Source organism: Phalacrocorax carbo, chromosome 18 (genome assembly GCF_963921805.1).
Source record: "Phalacrocorax carbo chromosome 18, bPhaCar2.1, whole genome shotgun sequence".
NCBI classification, from domain to species: domain Eukaryota; kingdom Metazoa; phylum Chordata; class Aves; order Suliformes; family Phalacrocoracidae; genus Phalacrocorax; species Phalacrocorax carbo.
The window spans coordinates 3,739,833-3,762,154 of NC_087530.1; the positions used below are offsets into that span (position 1 = coordinate 3,739,833).

The 22,322-nt window shown below is 55.7% G+C and overlaps 1 protein-coding gene across 4 annotated transcripts; it reads left to right on the forward strand.

Annotated features, from left to right (window-relative positions):
* The first annotated feature begins 1,759 nt into the window (after nt 1–1,759).
* Nucleotides 1,760–22,024, forward strand: EGFL7 (EGF like domain multiple 7). Of its 4 annotated transcripts, none has more exons than XM_064469062.1 (10): nt 1,760–1,934; nt 6,622–6,690; nt 12,100–12,285; nt 13,980–14,102; nt 14,334–14,446; nt 15,191–15,286; nt 16,741–16,905; nt 17,807–17,871; nt 18,228–18,390; nt 20,413–22,024. In XM_064469062.1, exons 3-10 carry the CDS (start codon nt 12,206–12,208, stop codon nt 20,433–20,435), a joined length of 828 nt encoding a protein of 275 aa, XP_064325132.1. In that variant the 5' UTR covers nt 1,760–1,934; nt 6,622–6,690; nt 12,100–12,205; the 3' UTR covers nt 20,436–22,024. The 4 variants fall into 4 exon arrangements, with proteins under 4 accessions (XP_064325132.1, XP_064325135.1, XP_064325133.1 ...); XM_064469063.1 differs by lacking the exon at nt 1,760–1,934 and adding an exon at nt 6,360–6,454; XM_064469065.1 differs by lacking the exon at nt 15,191–15,286 and having other exon boundaries at nt 1,762–1,934.
* Nucleotides 22,025–22,322: the final 298 nt, after the last annotated feature.

Consider the following 22,322-nt stretch of genomic DNA (forward strand, 5'->3'; position numbering starts at 1 on the left):
GATGCTGGGAGCCTTTGTCTAGGCTCTGTACATTGCAGGATTGAGCTTGTGTGTCTGTTGTTAGTGGAGAAAGTCGTCAGCTCTGGACCAGTGTCCAGCATCTCTGATCTGAAAGAAGCAGCCAGTGCTGCCTCTTCTTGCAGGTGACATGTGCCATCCATGCAAGCCGTGTAACTTCCCACAGGGACCTGTTGCTTAAAACTCAGCTCAGCACTGAGCATAAAAACCACTGGAGATACACCCTCCCTGCTGGTTAATGTAGGATGCACACACAAACACACATGTTTGTGCCCAGAAGAGACTCCCCTGGACAGGTGCACTCCCACGGAGTCCCTCAGCCAGCAATGCTTGCGGCAGCCAGCACACAGTATAAAATCACCTCTTGATGGAGAGAATGATGGGCAGCAGAAAACAGCCTTTAATAACCTGTCTGCCAAGGAAAACAAGTGGGGTCTTTCTTTAGCTATGCATTTCTATAAATAAACACAGGAATATTTTGCAACTCCCAGGGGACTTGCCCAGAGTAATACTTTGCTGAATAACGGTGGGAGTAATCCTCTGCTCACCATAAGCCTGCGCACAAGCACTATATGCTGCCCAGACCAGGAGGACCCAGGCATGTGTGGTGTGAGCCGGGGACACGGCTCTGCTCCAGAGGAGCCCCAGACGACAGGCATCCCCAGACCCATGCCGTGAGCTCTGCCTTGCCAGGAGGAAAGCATCGTGGGGGTCTCGCTGCCTGCATCAGCAGGGAGCGATGGTCCGGCAGCCACAGGGCTGCTTGCTTGATGGCCTGATTGTGTCCTCTGAGAGGCAAGAAATAATTGCTACTGTCACAGCCCTCATGTTCCAAAATGTCTCCTTCCCTAGCATGGAGTCTGGATCAGAGTTTCAAATTACAATTAAAAAGTATACTATCCCTCCTTTGGCCACCCAGAACCAAGGTCACGCATACAGATAGATTTAATCTGAAATCACAATCAGCTTTGCACCAGAATGGCCTTGAAAATTAGGGCACTGGGGCAGTGGTTTCTACGCCGCGCTCTGCTGCCCAGCACTGAAGATGCCATCTTTGCTGGACGATGTCCTGCAGGTTTAGTGGCCAAATTGCCCATACCTTGTTCTTTCCCAACACAGGTACAGTGTGACAAGCCATCCAACAAACTGAGTGACTGCTGAGGTGTAACCCAAATTTCAGGGCATCGCGAATAACCCAGGATGTGCTCCACTGGTGCCTAATGCCAACATGGTCCCCAATGCCAACATGGTCCCTGCTTGAGAAGATGGCCACAGGCACCTCCATGCTTGGCACGGGCTGTGAAGGAGGCCCTGGCGCTGTGGGGTTCCCCACCGGTGCCCCATCCACCCTCTCTGAGGGGGAATGAGGGGCGGCTGTGGTGGGGGCTGCTGAAACGTGCCCCGTGCCAGTGAAGCGGGAGGGCGGGGGGCAGCAGCCATCTTAGGCCTGGTGTGCGGTGCAGGCGGGGAGCCCAGGCGGGCAGCCCTCTCCCTCCCCACGTCCCTGGGGACGCGTGGCTGCCCCCTCTCCATTTCAGCACCCCGTGGCCGTCCCCCGTGGGCACGGTGTGGGGTTGCCGCCCCGTGGCCCCTCTCCCCCTCCGGGTGCGGGGCGGCCGTGTTTGTTCTCCTCGCGGCGCCCGTTATCAGCGCACAACACACACAGGAAGTCCTGTCTGGGATTGTCCATCCCCGGCCTGATTTATACAGGAAGAAAAGCATAAAAAGCCACCCTTCCACCTCAGCAGCCACCTCCTGCTTGTGCGCGGCCGGCGGCCGGCCATGCCGGGGGCGCGAGGCGGGCGCCCAGGCCCGCCAGACCCAGGGCGGCCGGGCAGGGATGGCTGCTGGGAGCCGGTGGGGAGCACAGCGGTGGGGCTGCTCCCGGCGCGGCGTGGGACGGCGGGACGCCGCAGGTACCGTAGGAGCCACGGCCATCGCCACAGCGGGGATGGGGTGGATGGGGTGGATGGGATGGAGAGCTGGCGCTGGGGGCGGTGGCAGTGTGTCCTCGCCAGGGCAGACCCTGTGGGCTTCAGGTGGGTTTTTGCCCCATATGGGGCAGAGACGATGGTGTCTCAGGGGCTGGTTGAACACCTAGCACTGGCAAAGGGGATGCCGGAGCAAAAGTTTTTAAAAGCATCCTTCAGCTGCTCCCAGAGAGGCTGGCTCCACTGTCAGCCACGCACATGCTGAACTGAGTGTCTCCAGCAGTGGTTTGCTCAGAGCAGAGCCCAGTCTGCAGCACTATTATTTTTAAGTCACCCCACTGGCACTCAGGCTGTTTTCCAGGAGCAGAGGACTCAGACTGTAAATTTTACCTCTTGTGCGTATAGATGAAGGCTCCAAACACTTGCACAAATACCTGCGAGATAGCTGGGAATTCTTAGCAAATCTCCTTTCTTTCCATAACTCATTCTCTTTTTCCATCTGCCTGCTCTCTGAACACCTCCGGTACAACACCACGGGGAACGGGCAGGTCACGGGGCTGGACGGGGCTGCGGTCAGGGACTGTCCCTGCTCTCACACAGGCTTGCACTGGCTAAGAGCCGAGACTGGAGCGTGCCAGTGTTTGCATGCCAGGAGCTCAGCAAAGCCTCTCAAATTGATAACTGTGGAGCCGGATGATTTGCATGCTACCTGTTTTCAGCTACCTGTAGATCTGTGAGTCCTGCCGTCCTAATCTGTTGCATCGCACAATGCAGGCAGGAGGCTTTCAGTGACTCACCTGGGGTATTTGGGGATAAAAGGCTAGCTGTGGGTAGGAGCAGCTGGGATACCCAGGCACTGGCTGGCTGTGAGGGAATACAGAGCAGGACCACGCCAGTGAATGGCTCTCAGTAGAAATAACGCGACATACTTTTTCCCAGGGTCTGACATTCACGGAATCACTTCACTGGGCAGAGAATCAAACACAAGAAGAAATAACAAGGCTTTGTCAGTGATAAAATTAATTTAAAAGTGGATTGGGAAGCTCTGCCACTGCTTGGGAAGCTGTGCGAGACAGAAGCCCAGATGTGGTGGCTGGACCCTAAGCCTCCTTGAAAATCCGCCTCTCCTCTGGGTAGCAGCAGAAAACACTGAGTCTGCTCTGGCAGGTTTTGAATAGTATTCCCTGTGATCCAGCATTCATTCTGCTGATTGAGTTAGTCCCCCTCTATGCTGTTAAACTACCAGCACTGCACAAGCTTCCCTAGAGGTAAAGAAGAGAAATTGAATCTGGGCTGCAGGCTCATTTGAGCCGTTTCCCAGACTCAACTGCTGCAGATGGGGCTGGCTCTGGGGAGACAGATTTACAAACTGCAACAAATTAGAGTAAACGAACCTGACTCACAGTCACACCAGCAGCAGAAGGGCATGGTGAAACACAAGGGAAGATTTAACTTGATCCTTCAGACAGAGAAAGGAAAGGAAAGGGTCTCTGCAAATAGAAGAGGATGATGAGAAATGGTATTTTCCTCTCTGTCCTCTCTTCTAAAGCGAACGCTTGGATTCCCGTCCTGCCCATAGTCTGGGAGGTGACTGCAGAGAGGAGCTCCGCTTAGTGCAGGTTTCTGGAGCTGGACACTCTCTCCTGACAGAGACAGATAATCAGAGCAAAAAACAGCCCTGTGCAAAATGCTCTCTCCTGCGCTGCTCACTGGGATGGCGTGATGAAGGCACCGAGCCGTGCACGCAACTCACAGCTCTTCCCACCGCACTTTCCATGCACTCCTCAGGGAGTGATTCATTGGGAAAAAGGAGAGGGGGACAGCGGGGTGGGGGACCATTCCCCGCTGACTAATGACACTTTTTGCCAGGGAAGTTTCACAGAAAGCCGCAAAATTCAGTTTATTCCTTGATGTGATGAATCATTTCCCAGTTTTTACGCAGCAGCCATTATTGCCTCCTCTAAATGTAAATAAGGACTCATCCGTGTGCACGTAAGAGAAAATAAACCCGGCTACAGGATGTTGCCCTGCTCACGCATCTGTTTTTGCACAGCTACAGCTGTGTGCAAAGCAGAGCTAGGCTGCTTGTATGTCTATGGTTGCCTTAAGTTATAACATGCCGGTTTGTAATGCTTGCAAAGTCCTTACTCAGGCGAAAAAAAAAATCTCTTTGTGGGAATCAGATCTCGGTCATAATGTGCATAGCACTGGGCGACTGGTGACGACAGACTGGGAACTATGGGCCAAACACTTTTCTTGGTTTGACCTGCTTTGATCCCACTGACATCAGTGGACTCCGCTAGATTTCCACTGAGGTACCTGGTCTGCAGCTGGTGCAATCGAGAACAATATGGGACATAATAGAATAGCGGGAGGTCATTTTCATTACAGAGCTCTGCAGAACAGGGACTGCTCCAAAGCCTAAACCTTAGTGTAAAGTTTACAAACAGCCTTATGAAAAGCCTGAGCAGAAGAGTTTGTCCTAAAACAGGAAAAGCCATTCCTCCTCTTTTCAGAAGCACCAAAAATTCCTATTGCTTTAGCAAGCACTTCCAGCTCTGTGCGAGACCCCTGTGGAGGACAGCGAGAGCCCATTGTACACAGCAGGTGTGGGGTCAGCCACGGCTTGTTGTAGCTGAGAAGTTTTGCATCTGTATGGGTGTCACTCTTCTGTCTGTCTCCCCACCCATCTGTCCGTCCCCCCATCTATCTATCTCCATCTGCCTCTTCAGCACCTCCGGCCCCAGTTTGGGGAAGAGCTGATGTGCTTGGGCACATCCCATTCACTCGATGGGTAGTAAGCGTTCCTCTCTAAGAGGAGTTTCCTGATGTTGGGCCTTAGTGCTGGTCTCCTATTAAGTCTCCTCTGTTAATCATTCCTTTTTCACGCCTAGAGAGGCAGAGCAAAGTTGAGTCCCCCCACCCCAGCCCCAGACACCCTCACACCCTCTGAGCTCACCTACTGCACAGGGGAACGCTGGGAGCCCAACCCACTCCTCCGGCCCTCGGTCCACCACGGATGCTCTCAGGGTGATGTCGGATCTGGCGCTGCTGCCCGGGCGGCTGCGGTGGGCTTGGCAGGTCTGTAGGACAGGCGCTAGGAAACGGGGAGGTGGGTGAAAATCTCACCTTCGTAGCCAACCCGGTGCTCAGCCTGAGACCTGCTCCGGGACAGCACTCAGCATGCCTTGTAGCTCACGCTGGTGGTAAAACCAGTGGGAGACGAGGAGATGTCAACATTGTTAAATCTAAGAGGGAGGTTGGGCAGAAACATTTCTTTCTTGGCCCAGAGACAAGCATTAATATTAGATGCCGTGGGAGTATGCTTCTAGTGTGCAAGGGAGAAAGCTTTGGAGGAAACATGTAAAACATCGGTCCAGGGAGGACTTCAAATTCAGACAGACTTGCAGTTGGGAGCCAAAATCCCTTACCGCCTTTGTCAGAAGCTCATCACACTGATATTAACAGATCCAACAGGCTTGCTCTTCCCCCTCTCTGAACTGGCGTCATTCTACTTTCAAGGGAACTTCGCCAGGCTGTGTCCTGGGGGATTTCCTCCCAGCATAATGAATATTAGCATATAAGACACTGAACCCCCCTATGAGCAAAGGATTAAATGCTCTTTTAACGGGTTATATGCAGTCCGTAAGCAGCTGACACGGGCACTTACTTGAGCAGAGATTTGACCCAGTAAATGGAACTGAAAGCAAACATTTTGCAATTAAAATAATGGAAGAATTTTAAAATGCTGCAGCGCACTTAGGGAATAATTGTGTAATGGCTGAGAGGGCTCTAACAGAGACCCCGGACACCCTGCATAGTCCTGCACTGGGTGTCGTTGTCCCGCAAGGAGCCAAAAGCTGAGTGCTGTGTGGGACACTGGGTGTCAACGAGTCCATCTCCTTTCTCACCACCACTTGGGAACCTGGGGACTCATGCAAAGGCTGCCTGGGCAGATAGGGGTCTTTATCCTTAAATGAGTGTGTGTACGTACTGAAGACGGTAAAATATAGTGTTGGGGTACGGCAGATGGGATTTCCAATGAGCGTAAGGGCACTTGGATACACCCTGGGGAGTGTCAGCGGGAACAGGACACCCTGTTCTCTTGGGTTCTTGGAAAATCCCAGCCTTAGGCACCAGGGAGACCACTGGAGGGGGTGGCTCGGTTCAGCGCAGCCCCAGCGCTGTGTTAGGTGGAACCAGGGCTTCTGCTCTGCGCAGCCTTTGCTTGTATCACTGCCTGCTCTACCCCAAAGGGTGCAAAAGCACCACGGGTCTGCCTGGCCTTTCCCACCGGGGTCACAGCAGGGTGACCCACACAGTGTGAGCAAGGGGAGGATCAGGACCCATAGGAAGTTCCTAAAACACCCACTGTGCAATCTGCACTGCACAGGAGGGAAGGGACAGGGCTCCCTGTGCCCTACCACTGGTATCACGGTGTCTGTGCCTCTCCGGCCTGCCAGCGAGCCTTTGCGGTGTGAGCTCAGTGCCAATGCCAGACACGGGCATGCTGTGGCCATGATCCTGCTTTTGCCCTCCACCCCACCCCGCAAAGACCTTTGGGAGCACCCAGGGAACCCCACAACTGGGCCATTATGGGCAAGGGCTGGGTCACTGATCTCTGCCTGCACGACAAAGGGAGTGTAACAGTGGGCTTTTTCTGTTCTGACAGTAAGAAACCAAGATGCTCCATAAGGAAAGGATCCCTGCCCAGGACAAATGATGGAGCACCACAGAAAAGGTGAGTGTCTTGGCCGTGACATTAGATCCTGTGCTTTCGGTATGGTCAGATGGAGCAGCTTTCCATTGGCTTCCAAATGCATTTTGCAATTATTAGGCAAGTTGAGTATCAGGCTCTCTTCATCTCCCCCATGCATCAGAAAAGACAATACGCTCTCTGCATAATAAGATAATTACCGTCCCTTCAAGGCTCTTGCGAAAAGTTGCCTGTGCTTCGTGTTTATGAGATTAAGTGAGCTGAAATCATTCCCCAGAGGTAGGCTGGATCCAGACAGAGCGAGCAAACCTGTTTGTGCTACACAAGATGCTGTGTACCATGGAGCTGGGCTTCCACTAGCATCAGCTAACCTTTCCCTTGCTACTGGGAGGGATCCCGTCTCCCACGCGCTCCATCGTCCCCGGCAATGGAGCTCCATCTTCACCAGCATGTCCCAGAGCTGATTCCCCTCTGCTCTGCTCCCTTCCCCAGCGAGGACCTGACCAAAGCAGTTTATGCTCCTTTTACACGGGCCCACCTGAGAGCCCCACGCCAGCACCTCTAGCACCCATCAGCTTCACCGGAGGGCACAGCATGGCCTGAGACAGCTCCAGTTCAATCAGCAGCCTCAGCGTAGGCATGAGGAAATACAGGGGATGGGCCAGTGATCTCAATTGCTCTTTTGGAGCCATTATTGTTTAACTGGTAAATATTTCCTTTAAATGGTTACATGCTTTCAGAAAAGTTGCAAAGCTTAATGGGAACAAATATTCCCAGGGGGTTGTATCCTGCCATTCATCTGCACATCAGAACCCTGCTATTTTTAAGGTTGGTTCTGTGCATGGGCAGGCACCTAAGTCATCTGAAAAACAATAAGCCTCTGTGTTCTTATTTCCCAGAGAAAAATGTAGACAAAACGAGTGCGGTTTGACACAAACCAAACTGCAGAATTTTCTCTGATAAACAACCAGGCATTTAACAGGAGAAACCTGCAGGCAGCTGGGGGACCGGCCTGCCCGATCTGTCCCGGGGCTGGTGCTGGCGAGCCAGCGGAGCTGCACCCTGCGTGGGTCTGCGCGTTGAATTGGGGCATCTCTTGTGGTCAATCCTCATGCTGCTCCACGGCGTCAGGGGTGGTCAAGAAATCCTTTAAGCATCCTTTAGGGCTCGCTGGAAACCAGCCTCCCTGCCCTGGCAGTTCATCGCCTGCTTCTGGAGGGCTTTGCTGTTGTAATGAGCTGAGGGGGATTAACGGGGCACGGTGGGAGGCTATGGACCGGTACGGTGTGTTAGGTCACTAACCTGGGGAAAGACGATGTCTCCTCTTATAATTAAGTGTCCTCTTGGGGAGTGCAGAACCAGCTACAGTATTTTTTAGCAAAAAGAAATAAATTTGCCCTGGCCACTGCACTGGTGAGGGACCATAACACCTGGGAGTCTGAACTCCCCCAGGCGAGGGGCTGGGGGCTACGCTGGGATGTCCCTCTCTAGCCATTAATCCCGTGCTCACCGGTGAGCTGGCCTGGGGGGTCAGGGACCTTGTGTCCTCATAGCGTGGGGCATGCAGAAACGGGCTGGGGAGGCTGCGGGGCGCAGCCTGCCGCAGGGAGCCTGCAGGTAAGCCTCCAGATCAACGCCAGGGCAGGGATCCCCTTCAGTCCTGCCTCCATCGGGGTCAGCGCACCAGCGGCAACATATGGGACACAACACCGGCTTGTCCCCCACCCTGGGCTGGGCAGCTGCGGGGGACCCTGCCCCGTCCCCGCACGTCCCCCCAGGACCAGGCTTCTCCGGGGGGGACCCTGCCCCATCCCCACATGTCCCCCAAGGACCAGGCTTCTCCTGGGGGGACTCTGCCCCATCCCCACATGTCCCCCAAGGACCAGGCTTCTCCTGGGGACCCTGCCCAGTCCCGCACATCCCCCCAGAGCCAGGCTTCTCCTGGGGACCCTGCCCCGTCCCCGCACGTCCCCCCAGGACCACGCTTCTCCGGGGGGGACTGTGCCCCATCCCCACATGTCCCCCAAGGACCAGGCTTCTCCGGGGGGACCCTGCCCCGTCCCGCACGTCCTCCGGGGTGCCGGGGCAGCCCGGCGGGGATGCGGGGGGCAGGTGGCGGCTGGCGGGGGCCGGCGGGGCGGGGGCAGGCGGAGGCTCCCCGGGCCCCGGCGCTTCCCCCCGGCCGGGAGGCTCCGCTTTCCTCCCCGCCGGGAGCTCATTGGGCCGGGGCGGAGGGACCGGCTCGGGCCGGGGGAGGAAATGCGCGGGGGGCCGCGGCGCGGCGGCGATTCCGCGGCTCCGGCACCGGTGAGTCCCGGCGGGCGCCGCCCGGGGGGGGGGGAGCTCGGCACGCCCGGGGGGGGGCCGCGGCCGCATCCTCCGGCGGGGAGGGACGGGGCGGGGGAGGACCGGCGGGACTGGGAGCCGCAGCGGGGGTCCCGGCGCGGCCGGGGGAGGGGGCGGCCCGGAGGCGGCGGCAGGGCTGGGGGCAGCGGCCGGGCCGGCGGGGAGGGCTCCGCCTGTCCCCCCCCCCTCCGCCCCGCCGGGGTTGCAGCGCCCGGGGGAGCGGGGCTCGGCCTGCTGCGGACCGGGGTGAGCATCCCTGCAGCCCCCGCTCCACCGTCCCCGCGTCCCCGCACCCTGCCGCGGGGTGCCGTAGCCCCGCAGCCCGCCCTGCAGCCCCCACCGCGGTGTTCCCCCTCCCCGCATCCCTCCGCGGTGCCCGCATCCCAGCCTGAGCGGAGAACAGCTGGAGCTGTTTGTAAGGAAAAAACCCATCTCCCTGCCGGTGGTAGCTGACCCTCCGCAGGAGGGTTTGGCTCCAAGGGCACGGACCGGGTCCAGCGCGCAGCTGGGAGCAGCGGTTTCACCTGCAGAACCAGGCCAGGCTGTTTGAAAAAGTGCGGCCGGTTGCGTTCCCGTGAGGGTAATCGCGTCCCCCCGAGGCGCTGCCCCCCTTGCGCCGCGGCGCAGGCAGACCCCCAGTCCTGCCGCTGCCGTCAGCTGGAGTTTTAGCCTTGGTTTCATGGGCAGAGCCGGACAAAGCGCTGCTCAACCACACTGTGGGTTGTGTTTTCCCGTTAGCTGCTGCAGCAGGTTAGGCAAGAGCGGAGTTAGGAGAGTTACAGGGACGTTTCTGGGACCCCCAGACTCCCGGGAGCACATGGCCAGCCCAGGAGGCTTTGCTGCCCCCTGAAACAGCAGAAGCTCAAATGCACCCATAGTTTCACTTGCCAGACCGTGGGGCTTCACCTCTTCATTTGAGACTCTAGAAAGGCAGTGACAAAAATCCCTATTTTTTTTTCTTACTCATGAAAACATTTTCCTTAATTTATATGCTTTAAAAAAGGAGGATTAGAGTCAGTAGTGGCAACATGTTGAAGGATCTTCAGTGGCTTAAAGAGGCTGATTTTCATAAACTCATAAAAAGGCAAGTATAGACTATCATATTTTCCACTTCTGAAACTTTTTCTGGTATGAAGCAACCATAATTTCATGCCCCAGAGGGATAATCTGACCACTTGAGGTAGGGCAATGCTGTTCCATTTCAAAGTGAAAAAACAAACTGCCTATATTTTAGGCTTGTGCCCTGCATTTCTTGCCTTCCCCACAGGGAAAGCTCCCACACCAGTCACGGGAATCTTGTGGGAGGCTGGAGATGGTTGGCAGACTTCTGGAGAAGCACTGCTAGTCTGGGGATCTGTGACTGTAAGGAACATATGTGTCCCAGTATAGCCCTGGGAAAAGCCGGCTGGCTGAGCAGTGGGGAGTCAGTACATCTCTGTACACTAGTGTCCCTGGGATGTCTCCAGAAGGACTGGGGAAGGTTTCTTCACTGTTTTTTTTTTAAAAAAACTTTTCTGCAGGTCAACCAAGATTTGATTTCCTTCTGGTGGAGATACCACATATTTATCATTAGAAGACGAATTTTTTCTCTATGTTTGGAGGAGAATGGAGGACTAAAGGCTTTAGATCACCAGAATCCTCCTTACATCCTCGAAGCTGGGCTTGGACAGAGGTTACGATGGGCTTGGGCATCTGCAGTTCCCTGCTGGGCTGCGGCTCCATGGGAATTGCTCGTACTGCTGTAGGAGTAGGGTGGGCACGTTGCCACCCCTCCCTGTCCTGGAGCCAGACCCTCAGCTTCTGCAGTACCGCTGAGTTCAGGGACTGACTGGGGTCCCGGCTGCGTTTTATAGCGATACAGTCGATTTGCTGTGACACGAAACCTCCCTATTGCTCAGTCAGGCATCCGCCTTGCCCAGTGCCATCGCTGCATGGAAACACGCACAAGACATTTGATATTAATGGGCAGGAAGGCACCAGGCTGGTTTCTTTCCAGGTGCAGGTCTTCACTGCTCCATGCCTCAGTTTTTTCACCTGCACCAAGGAAAAAATGATACTGAGTGCCTTGGTGAAGGGCTTTGAGACCTGCAGGGCCTATAGATTTGCGAGGATTATGCCAGTTATCCCCAACAACCTGGCTCGGAGTTAGGAATTGTCCCGAAGGAGTTTGGGGATGAATCTGTGATCTCCAATCCCACATCACCTCAGGATTTTAGAAAGTTTATTTGCAGCTCACCATATTTGTGGTTTCAGAAGGATGTTTCATTTTGTGTTGCCTCCCCATAAAGCTTTCTCAAGGTTTAATCGGGAAGACCAATTCTTTCTTTAATTGGCATGTATTTAAGGTGGGTTTCTTTATTTCTTACTCCTTTAACTGCTGCCATCCGGAGGCCAAATGTTTTCTTTAAATTAGATATTAAATTAGATATTTTTATTGTCCATCTTCAGCCTTGTTTCATATTTGTCCTCTGCTGGAAAATCAAAGCCTCTTTATTCGCGACTCGGTTAGTACTGACTCTGCGGACGGTACATATGGCTCTTACAGCACTTTTCTCTGGCAAGAACTTGTATTTTAAAGAGAAGATCAGATTTCTGTGTCTTATGTGGTGGGAAAAGGCAGCTTTACAACTGTGTATGGATTAAGAAATTACGGGCCATTGTTTTGCCCTTGCTGTCTGGAACCAGTAGTGTATTTCATGCAACACAGGTCCCTTCCTTGCCACTCAACAAGTGACTGCGTGGCCCCCGGTGCCGTGAGAGCATTTCTTGCGTGCCAGGCCAGGTGTCCTCCCGGGGTAAATCACTGCTGCATCAGTGACTTGAATAGGGCAAAGCTCCTGCCTTGCCAGGGGTTCACGGGTCCCTCCTGTCCCCTCTTCCCCCATGCTTTGGCTTGTCACCCTGCACTGTTGCCAGCAAGTGTGGTCCTGCCCCAGCCCCCTGCGCTGCCCTCGGGGGTCTGTGCACACCCGACGCCATCCCTCTGACCGCGGGGAGTGGGGGCTGGCCCCATCCCCACGGCTCTGTCCGAAGTCACCGGCTGGGGACGGATGCCACATATTCACACCGCTCTCCTCTTGGTTGCAGGGTTCCCCGCTGAAGGGTGAGACATGCGGTAGGAGCCAGTGCTTCCCACCAAAGAGCGAGACTCGGTCGTGCCGCACAGCCCAGGGCACCGCGGAAGGGACAGGACATGCGCCACGTCGGCTGCCTCCTCTCAGGACTCCTCTTAATCCTCAGCGTGACCACCACAGACGGCTTTGCCCGGGCAGGGTAAGCCCCCTTTTTGTCTGCATCTCCCAGGTGTGCACTGTCGCATGTCACAGCGAGTCACATCCCCTCCCAGTGACAAAGAGCCCTGTTCAGCCTGCACATGCATACAAGGAGGTGGGAAAAGGCTCAGCCGAGTCCTCCTGGGGCAGCAGGGGCTTGGCAGCTCTTTGCTGGTGTTTGTTTGCTTTGTCACTGAAGCAAAAAAGCCTCTCAGAGAAAATGCCCCGACACTGTTTATCTCCATGCAGGGGACACAAAAACACTGGGTGTTTTCTCCAGGAGAGTCAAAAGCTAATCAGGCCCTGCACTGTTCATGAATTATTACTGTCTCCTTGCACAAAAATACGTGCGCAGTCTTGCTATCACGCCAGTCAAGCCTTGCAAATGAGCCACCAAAGGAGGATGCAGCCTCCCAGCTCTGAGTGGATGCACCATCCAGGGGATGCAGGTGCAGAAAACCCCGGCTGGTTGTTGCCTGCAGTGCGCCCTGCCCTCCCTGGGATGCTGCGGCGGCTGCGGTCATGGTCCCGCAAGCCCAGGAGTGGCAGCTCCAGCAATTCCCCTTCCCTTTCCGGGAAATGGGCCCGACGCAGTGCCCTGGATCCCAGCACGGCCCAGGCAGGCACAACTCGGCTCCCACTGGATCATAAGAAGCCCAGAGCTTGGTGCCCCAGTTTCTTCTCCAGCCGAAATGAGCTCGAGCTCAACGCCCACCCCCCCAGACACAGCTCACATTTTCTACAAAGTTTATTTTTACATTGAAATACTCTCCTCTAGCATTAAACCTTTTGCATTCTGGTCGTGACTAAAACCACAGGCTGGATTACTCGCTCGCACGCACAGGCTGCAGCTATAGCTTTATTCTAAATTTTGCAAAGCAAACAATTGCCATTTAAAAATTCCATCTTCTATAGCATTAATCAGTGAGGCTGAAACGAGTTTACTAGAGTTAATGGAAGCCATCTGATGTCCATGCTAATTCCCAGGCTTTTTATTCTAGTTTCTAATTGGGCTGAGAGGGTGAGACAAGTAGGCAAGTTCCTCAGTGGGACTGACCTGCTTGGGCTGGAAAATGTGGAAAAAAAGAACTTTTAACCAAGACCACTTTGGCTGTTAGCCTTGGGAAAGTTTTTGACTGGATCTCAGTTATCTTAGGAAGGCTGGAGGGTGACTTTCCTCTGGCCTCTACCTTTTTGTGGTAAGCCTGACTCTTCCCGTGAAATCATTAATTTCTTGGTGACCACAGAGGCATCCATTTTAGGAGTGCAGCAGTCTCAGAAAGGAAAAATCCACCCAGATAGTGAGTGATTTTAAGGGAAAGGAGGTGATGAATGGAAGGAGAACTGCTTTGAGTAAATCCCCCCTAAATCTGTGCCCCGACTGCTCTCCCAAGATGGAGGGTCTGTGCCGGGGTGAGTGTATGAGGAGGCATCGGTGCCTTTGCACAGGGGCTGGGGAGGAAGAGCCCACGCAGCCCGCAATGCTCAAGCTTTGTGTCACTGCCCCGAAACAGCCTGAAGTAACCTCCTGGGTCACTCAGGCAATTAGCCGCTGCCACTTAAATAGTCCTCTGTAGAGAGTGACTGTCAGGCCACCTCCTGGGCTGGTGTAAATCGGTGGTGCCCCTTTGTCCCGAGGGGAGAAGCGGCGGGTTGGTTTATTAGCCAGCGTCTGACCTGCTCCCCTTTATGCAGCCGCAGAGTCTGTGCCGCAGCACCGCCGAGCCGGGCGGTCGCCTACGCCGAGTCCCACGTCCAGCCCGTCTACCAGCCCTACCTCACCACCTGCCAGGGCCACCGCCTCTGCAGCACCTACAGGTGAGGGCAGCTGCCTGCAACGCGGACCTGGACCCTGAAAGGGAGCTGGATCTATCCCAGCAAGGCAGCGACCAGTGGGGGCTGCAGAAAGGAGGAGTCCTTGATCCGTGGGGAAGGGTCTCCTGGGCAGGGGTGCCAGCGCAAGGGGTCTGACCCACCAGCGTGGGAATGGGATGGGGGCCTTGGGGCGGATTCTCAGTCACCCAGCTCAGCCCCGTCCTTGTGTTGCAGGACCATCTACAGGGTTGCCTACCGGCAGGCGTACAGGCAGCTGCCCCAGCCCACGGCCTCATGCTGTCCCGGCTGGAGCAGAGCTAACAGCCACGCGCTCAGCTGTAACAGAGGTAAGAGGCTGCTGTGCCACCCCGGTGCCAGCGCTCTCCCTTCCCACAGACCCCATGGGCTGGGTAGCTCAGATCTCTGGCAGCCAGCTCTCTCATTTACCCGCACTCTGCCTGTCAGGCAGATTCTCCCTGTAGGAAAGCATTTAAATTTTTGGCGTCACAACTAAATATGGTTCAATTTCTGATTAATTCCCAGCCTCCTTCTGCAGCCTTGCAGGCCTTTTCCCTTTGGGATCGCTTATTAACTTTATAGTTACCAGAGAATAAATAAAACGAGTAAGTCCTCTCCATATAAATCAGCAGTAATGGAAAAGAAATGTTTTCAGGAGGCAATCATGATGTACAGCACAAAGCAAATGCAAAACACATCAGCAACTACTCTGTCCCCAGATGAGCTCGGGGTGCAGCACCAGGGGCTTCCCAGGGCCTGCTGCTGCCCGTCGGCCCTCCTCCCTCCCAGCTGTGCTGGCTGCAGGCACCCTGGCCTCTTTCCAGGCTGCCAAACCAAGGTCCTGTTCATCCCACCCATCCTGTGCCCTGTGTACCCCGGTCAGCTCAGCCTCACTGCTCTGGGGCTGGTGCAGAGCATCCTGAAACCAGGCTGGTGCTGGTGTGTGTTTTGGTGTGTGTCATGGGGTGCGTTTTGGGGTGCGTTTTGGGGCGCGAACATGCATCCACTGTGGCAGGGGAGGGAGCTTGGGACCCCCAGAGCTGCCCGGTGACTCTGTGCTCTTGGTCCCGCAGCTCTCTGCTGGGTGCCGTGCCAGAATGGCGGGAGCTGCACCTTCCCTGGCAGATGTGCCTGCCCACCCGGCTGGACGGGTCGAGCCTGCCAGACAGGTACGGGCTGTGCTGCTCCCCTCTGGGCTTCCTGCGTGGGGCCTGCCCTGCCACTGCTGGGAGAGCTTCTCCAGGGAGCAGCGGGGCTGCCATGGGCCTCTGGAGGTCCTGTGCCCACAGACAGACCCCTTGGTGGGGGACGGACCAGCACTGTGCTCCTTACCAAGCCATGGCACATGCCTGGTGCGACCCAAACCACAGAGAAGAACCAGCATGTCAGCCATCCACACACCCCCCCCCCTTACACGTGTTGCTCCAGGGCAGTGACGCCTGATGGTCTGGCCAGGAAAGGATGGGAAACTTAGCTCCCAGGGGATCTCTGACCTCCCTTTGGCTGGGTTGGTGCTCTCAGTCCTCAAGTACAGCCCTGGCATCCATGTTTTCTCTCTGCTGCTACTCCGTGCTGTGTCAGTGCGAGCAGAGGCTGTACTCCGCCGTGACTGTGCAGCCAGCAAAAGGCTTTCTTGCAGAGCAGCCGTTAACACTTGTGCGGTTGGCTGGAGATTGTGTATCTCCCAAGCTTTGTAAACTAAGACGCCCATTTACTGCAGAGACTAAATCCGTAAACTGAAAATATTTGGGGGTGGAGGGAAAGCCTGGTGCTCTCCAGGCACCGAGCTCCTCTCCAGCGTGAGAGCAACCCAATTCTCCTCACTAGGGTGCAGGGAAAGCAGGCAGCGTGGAGGGCAGCAGTGCTCTGCAGACCCCAGCACACCAGTGCGGTGCAAAACCCTGCCATGGTGTTTCCCAGCTTTCTGCCCTCCCGTAAAGCAGAGGAGGAGCATGTGGCATTGACCCATGCTGGGCCGGGCAGGGCTGAGCACATCGCTGACAGCTCCGGCTCCAGTGCAGAGGGGAAAGGATTTTTCCCACTGCTTAAAACAGATTTGCCTGGGCGTGGGAAGCGGTTCAGCTCATTTTGCTTTGTGGGAACAGCTTTAATAACTCCCCCGTGTGAGGAGAGGTTACTGGGTTTTGTACACACTTGAAAGGCTGATAGCTCCTCGCCACGGCTGGCTGGAACCAAAACCCCGGCCATAAATCCAGGATGAGAGCTGAGCCCTGCCTGTGCCCGCCTGGTCAGAGGTGGGACATTTCTGACCACAGCTTTTGTTTCTGGCTCTTTTGTGGGGGGAGCAGGCAGAGGGAAGGAGGCCAGATCCCCCTCAGGATTAGCCCAGGTTTACTCCAGCCAGGTGCAAGAGGAAAGGCTGTCTCAGGTGCTGGCAGGTCTGGTGCTCACACCCTGCAGTGCTGAGAGCACTCAGAGCTGTGCCCAGCACAAACGCCAGCTCGGTCTGGGGTCCCATCGCATCCCCACCCTGTGTGAGTCCGTGCGGCTCTAGGGAGGGGAGCAGGACCCCTGCTAGTGGGGCTGAGCCATCTGTGGCCCTCGCCCCGGTAAACGCCTCCTCTCCAGCCCTGTTCTCACTGAGCTGTACCTGTGGTTTCAGATGTGGATGAGTGTGCCGGCCAGAGCCACGGGTGCGGTCAGCTCTGCATCAACACAGCCGGGAGCTACTACTGCGCCTGCCGGGACGGCTTCAGCCTCGCTGCTGACGACAAGGCGTGCCAGCCCCTGGTGCCAGCCCCCGAGCCAGAAACCTTCAGCCAAGCAGGTAACCTGTCACCTCTTGGAGGACAGCCCCGGCTCCTCGGGGCCTTCAGTGGAAGCTGGGATTAACACTCAGCATCACAGGATGGCTGGAGCAGGACTGGCAAAAGACAAGAGAGGGGATGGCAGCTGGAACCCCTCAGCTTTATTCCCAGTGACCTGGAGGTCCCTCTACCACCCAAACAACGTCCCCTGTGCACAAATCCAGCCAGTGCTCCATCTGCCAGGGTGACAGAGCTTATCTGTGGTGTGCGGTGGCCGGGATGCAGCTGTTCTCTCCATCATCATCATCGTCCTTCCCGCAGGGCAAGTCTGGAGCCACGAGGAGCAGCGGGCGCTGCTGGTAATGGCCCATTATTACTTTTGGTACGCGCTGTGACACTTCAAACTCGTACCGTGAGTAATAATGCGCTGTGGCCAGCACGGGCATCACGCAGGAAACGCCTGGGAAAGCAGGGCACCGTCTGCACATACCCCGTAAGCCACCTGCCCTTATCCTGTGTCCAGGTCCCTCAGCAGGGACGATCCTTTGTGCCCACCATGGGACAGGGTGGACCCGGGTGCTGACTAATCTGACAGCACAGGCATGAGAGGCCAGGCTTCGCTAGACATCTTATCTGTTAAGCATCACCCCACTGCCTGAAAAATTCCCCACTTCGTTGCAGGTACTCCAGCAGCAAGGAGAGGCTTGTGTGCGTTAGCAGCAGGACTAGATGCCAGTGCTTGCAGCAGGCGTTGGAATTGGTTGATGCTCCAGGGGCTGGTCCCAGTGGGGCAGATGCCAGGGGCTCACTAGGAGGGGAGTGGAGAGCAGCAGAGCTTGGCCTGAGCCCTGCAGCAATGTCTCTCCCCAGCACTTTCCACTTTACTTTTATTCACTGTCCTGTTCTTGGTCACTTTTTCAGGTTCCCCCAGTGAAATGAAGGAAGAAATGAAAGACCTGAAGAGCAGAGTGGAAGCGCTGGAGCAGGTGAGCTCTCTAGCACACACCTCTGCCCTGCCCTCACTGCCCCGCAGCAGCTCGAGGCCACGCTCAGCCAGCTCCCTCCCTGAGCTGTTCGCAGCCAGGGTTTCCCTCCGTCCCAGCTCTATTTTTAACATCATGCTGGCCTCATGCCGCAGCGATCCCAGCTGTGTTCCACGCTGCCGACAGGACCCACGCAGCAGCTCTTGCAGCCCGGCAGCCTTTTGAACACAACCAAAGCCCCATGAGCTGGCTGGCGTGCCGTCCCGGTGGGGTGCACCGCAGCAGGCGACGTGCTACATCCCACCGGGTGGTCCTTGTGGCTGGGGAGGACGTGCTCATGGCTCCCCTTCTCCCTGCAGAAACTCCAGTTGGTGCTGGCGCCCTTCCACAACCTCATGCCATCTGCGCCAGAGGACGTCGGCACAGACCCCATCAGCCGCTTGTCCCACTCCCTTCAGCAACTAGACAGAATCGACTCCTTGAGCGAGCAGATCTCCTTCCTTGAGGAGCGGCTGGAGACATGTAAGTGCCTGGAAAAAGCAGGGTTGAAGTGTTTCGTTCCACCCATACTGGCCACGGTGAGCAGATGCAGGCCAGTGAGATCAGTAACACATATGCCACTCCTGATCTATATCTCCCTCAAGCTCAGCAGCCTGTAATTAATAAAAGATGAACACAAACAGCCCATTAGCTTCATTTCAAAGCTGTTTCTATGGCTGCATCATCTGACTGTCCTTGGAGCAGCCAAAAATCATAAGATCAGCAATGGAAATGTGGCTCTGGGGCAGAAGCAGAGGGAACCTACTATGAGCAGTGTGTCATGGCTCACAATCAGCACCCTCGCCGGCTGTGTTCCCTTCTTATACTGTTATAGCTCAGTCCTTAGAAAAGAAAACCTTGCTCTTAGGAAATTAACAATCCAAAAAGTCAATCAGGAGAGTTTAGGGAGCGTGCAGAAGTTGGCAGATTTATGAGCCTGGGAAGTTTTAGGCATTTCTTTTTGAAGTCTACAGCCCAGTCCTTTGCCGAGCAGTGGACCAGAGAGGGGCGCCTAAGTAGCAAACTCTGAAGACAGACACTGGTGAGAGCGCTCATGTGCGAACTGGCTGGATGCAGGGGGTCCTGCCCGGCACGCTCCCCCGCGGCACTGCAGAGTGGGGCAGCATCCCCTCGGGGCCCTGAGGTATGTGCAACGCTCTCCCCGGAGCGCTGCAGCTTGACTCACAAACCGTAGAGCACAAACCATATCAAAACAGTGTTCATAGGTAGCTCTTTGCAGCTCGTTTTCTCATTAAATAATTCCAGTCAAACACATCCAGAAATTAGGCATGGCTGGGCCAGCTCAGGAGCTGCTGTACAGCAGCCGCCTGGCGCTCATGGCAGAGGGGTGAGTGTGCTCGGAAAGACCCGAGGGGAAACTGTTTCAGGGTATACCCAGTCCCAGTTCACTGCTTGCAGTAATGGCTTAGATATAAAAGACTTCAAAGAACTTGTTTGAAGACTAAGTAGCTGCAAATAGACACTTGAAAAACATCTCAGAAAGGGGTAATCATCAGAACCACTCAGCGTTCCAGCAGACCAAGTTTCCTAGTATTGCCCTGTACATATTATTAGTGACAGCACTGAGGAATGTGAGCGGTATCACAAGGTGACATGGATTTATTCCAAGGGGTGACTCCAAAGTCCTGAAATTAACTTCTACCAAACCTGTTCCAGCAAGCAAAACTTGTTTTTGTCCCTCTCATGGTCTTGAAAGTCCCTGAAGGACACAAGACTGTCCTTTCGTGCTCCAGCAAGCGCTGGGGCTTGCAGGGCATCCCATGGAGAGTTAAGTAGCCATCCATTTTCTGTGCCTTGCGAAGCATTTCACAACTGAATGCTAAGATACAACTGCACTCTCCAATTATCTGCCCAGCGGGGATGCATGTAAGGACTAAAAACCATTTTCCTCTTTAAACCACCACTGAAGGCACAAGGTCAGACCTCTTTAAGCCCCTCTCAGCCTGAATTACCCCCAGCTCAGCACAGACGGTCGGTGCTCAGCTGTGACGCAGCCACTTAGCAGCACGACAGACTCCCAGCTGCATGTGGCTGGGCAGCGGCTGTGCCGTGCGGTCCCTTCCCAGCCCGCAGAGCTCCCTGGGTGCTGGGGACTTCAGTGACCAGCAGCGCCTGTTTCCCATTAGCGTCACGCAGAGCCACCGGCTGCGGCGGGGACAGGCTGGTCCCAGCCTCCCGTCCTCGGGCAGCCAGCGTCCTTGTCACTGGCTTCCCCCCCCACCTTGGGACGCTTTGCACAGGACTTCCCAGGCCCAGGCGAGGCTGGCAAGGACTGCGGCATGCCAGGGAGGCCAGAGTGATGCTCCCAAATGTGGCAGGACGGAGGCAGCCTGGGGTTGTTCGGCAAAGGGAAAGCAGCAAGTGTGGGTGACGTTCAGAGGTTGAGTTCAACCTCAGCTGTCTTGGGGAAAGAGACAAACCAAACCCAGGCTAAAAAACATTGCTGCATTGTTGTTTTGTTTTTTTTCCCCCCAATCTTCCCAGGTTCCTGCAAGAACGAACTCTAGCCAAGCACCTAAGGATCTGGAGCAAGCAGAGTGCATCTGCAGCTCTTACCTCACTCTCCAGCCCCAGGCTGGGGATGAAGCCACATCATCTACAGGAAGGCACAGGGTAGCAGGAGAAGGCTGGTTTCCCATCAGCATCTCCATCATTTTCTCTTCCAACTCACCTTATCAAAGGTCACACAGTTACTTCCAAACTGGACTCTGAGCCCTCTGCATCTCACCCCCTTCCTGCTGGAGCAGCAGCAAATAAATGCCTTACCTCGTGCCATTAGTGCCTGCCTGGCTGTGCCAGAGAGACCGGCTGTGTGTGAAGCTGTGCGGTGCTTAGCTTTGCCTGGCTTTTGCTTAGCGGTACCCTGGGACGTCACCTCCCGGAGGAGCACGGACCTGGCCCAGGAAGGACAGCTGCCCCCCCATGCTCCCCCATCTGCTCCCACCCACAGGAGGTGGGGGCAAGTCCTGAGTTTGGAGAACTACAGCCAAAAATGCCTCGTGGCAGAGGAGGCAGCCCCAAGCCAGGCATCACGGCAGCGGATGGGCGCAGCTAGTCCTTGTAAAGGTACGTCGCTGGCTGGGTACGGGGTGCGGGTGCCCTTCCCTGCAGCTTCTGCTCTGCTCTCTGGGAGCAGCCTCCCTCCGTGAGCGCTGGAGGTGGGCTGGCGCCTTGATGCTTCTTAGCACAGCAGCTGCAGCAGCTTGCTCTGAGATTACCTGCTCCTGCTCACAGTCCTCTGCACCATCCCTGTGCCTGACAGAGCAGTAACAAGGATGAAGTTCTTACATGGGTCTGAAGGTGCAGAGTCTGTTTTTACTTGCTTTAATAGAAAACCTTTCCCTGTGCCACTCCCAACAGCACACAGGGACAAGCCTGTGCCACTCAGTAGTGCCAACAGGGTGAGGCCAAGGAGGGAGGGACAGTCCTCTGCGTGCCTGGTTTGGGGACCGAGGGCTGGCACACCCACGTTTACACTGGCACAAGCACCAGCTGTTGGTGTAGCCGGTCTCTCCCAGATCCGACAGCCGCTGTGCATGCACCCACCTCCCCCCAGCGTTGTTTGCTCAAGCCCAAGGACACCGGTACAGCAGAGCAGACGTGACTGACCTGGTACAATACTTTCCTACTTGCCCAGAGCAGAGCTGCAGGAGGACCCGTGTGCCATGGGGGCAACGGGTTGCTGCAGAGGTTGTACCAAAATAAAGCCTCCTGCTGTGCACATTGAGGCTGTGGAATCGTTACTGATGGGAAGGGGCTTGCTGCAGGGCCCTGCTTCAAGGTAGGCTCCCGTCTGCACAGGCACCACCTTCCTCTTCCCCTGCGACAGGTCCCTGCAGGCATTTGTCCTCATAGTTCAGGCCAGGCTGTGGCTGCGGGACACAGGGTGGGGACAAGGACCTGCCCTTCCCTCTCAGTCACCAAACCCGCCCCCTGCAAGAGCTGAAGGGGCAGAAAACCTCCTGCAGCTGCCCTCCTCCCTCAGCTCCCACACAAGACCAGGAGTCTCCTTTATTTAAATAACCAAAGGTATACTTTTTTTTTTTAAAGCACATAACATTAGTCTCAATCCAATTAAAAGTGAACAGCAGATAACTGCACACAGAGGCACCGCTTCCTCCTCCCAGGGAAGGATGTTGCAGGAGTCACGCCGTGGATGTGGTTATCTCCCTCCCAAGACCCTCCTGGGTTTAACCTCCATGACAGCCCTTTATCTGCTGCTCCTACAAAGTGCTGGTTTGGTTCCCATCCTCCTACCCTGACCTGTCCCACAGCAGGTCTGACCCCTGAGTCTGTACTGTAAGGCCCCTCTGATAAAGCCCCTGGCCCCCGCCAGCACCAGCTCTTGGGGACCACTGGCTCTGTGGGAACTCCCTGCCTTTCCCAGTTGAGGC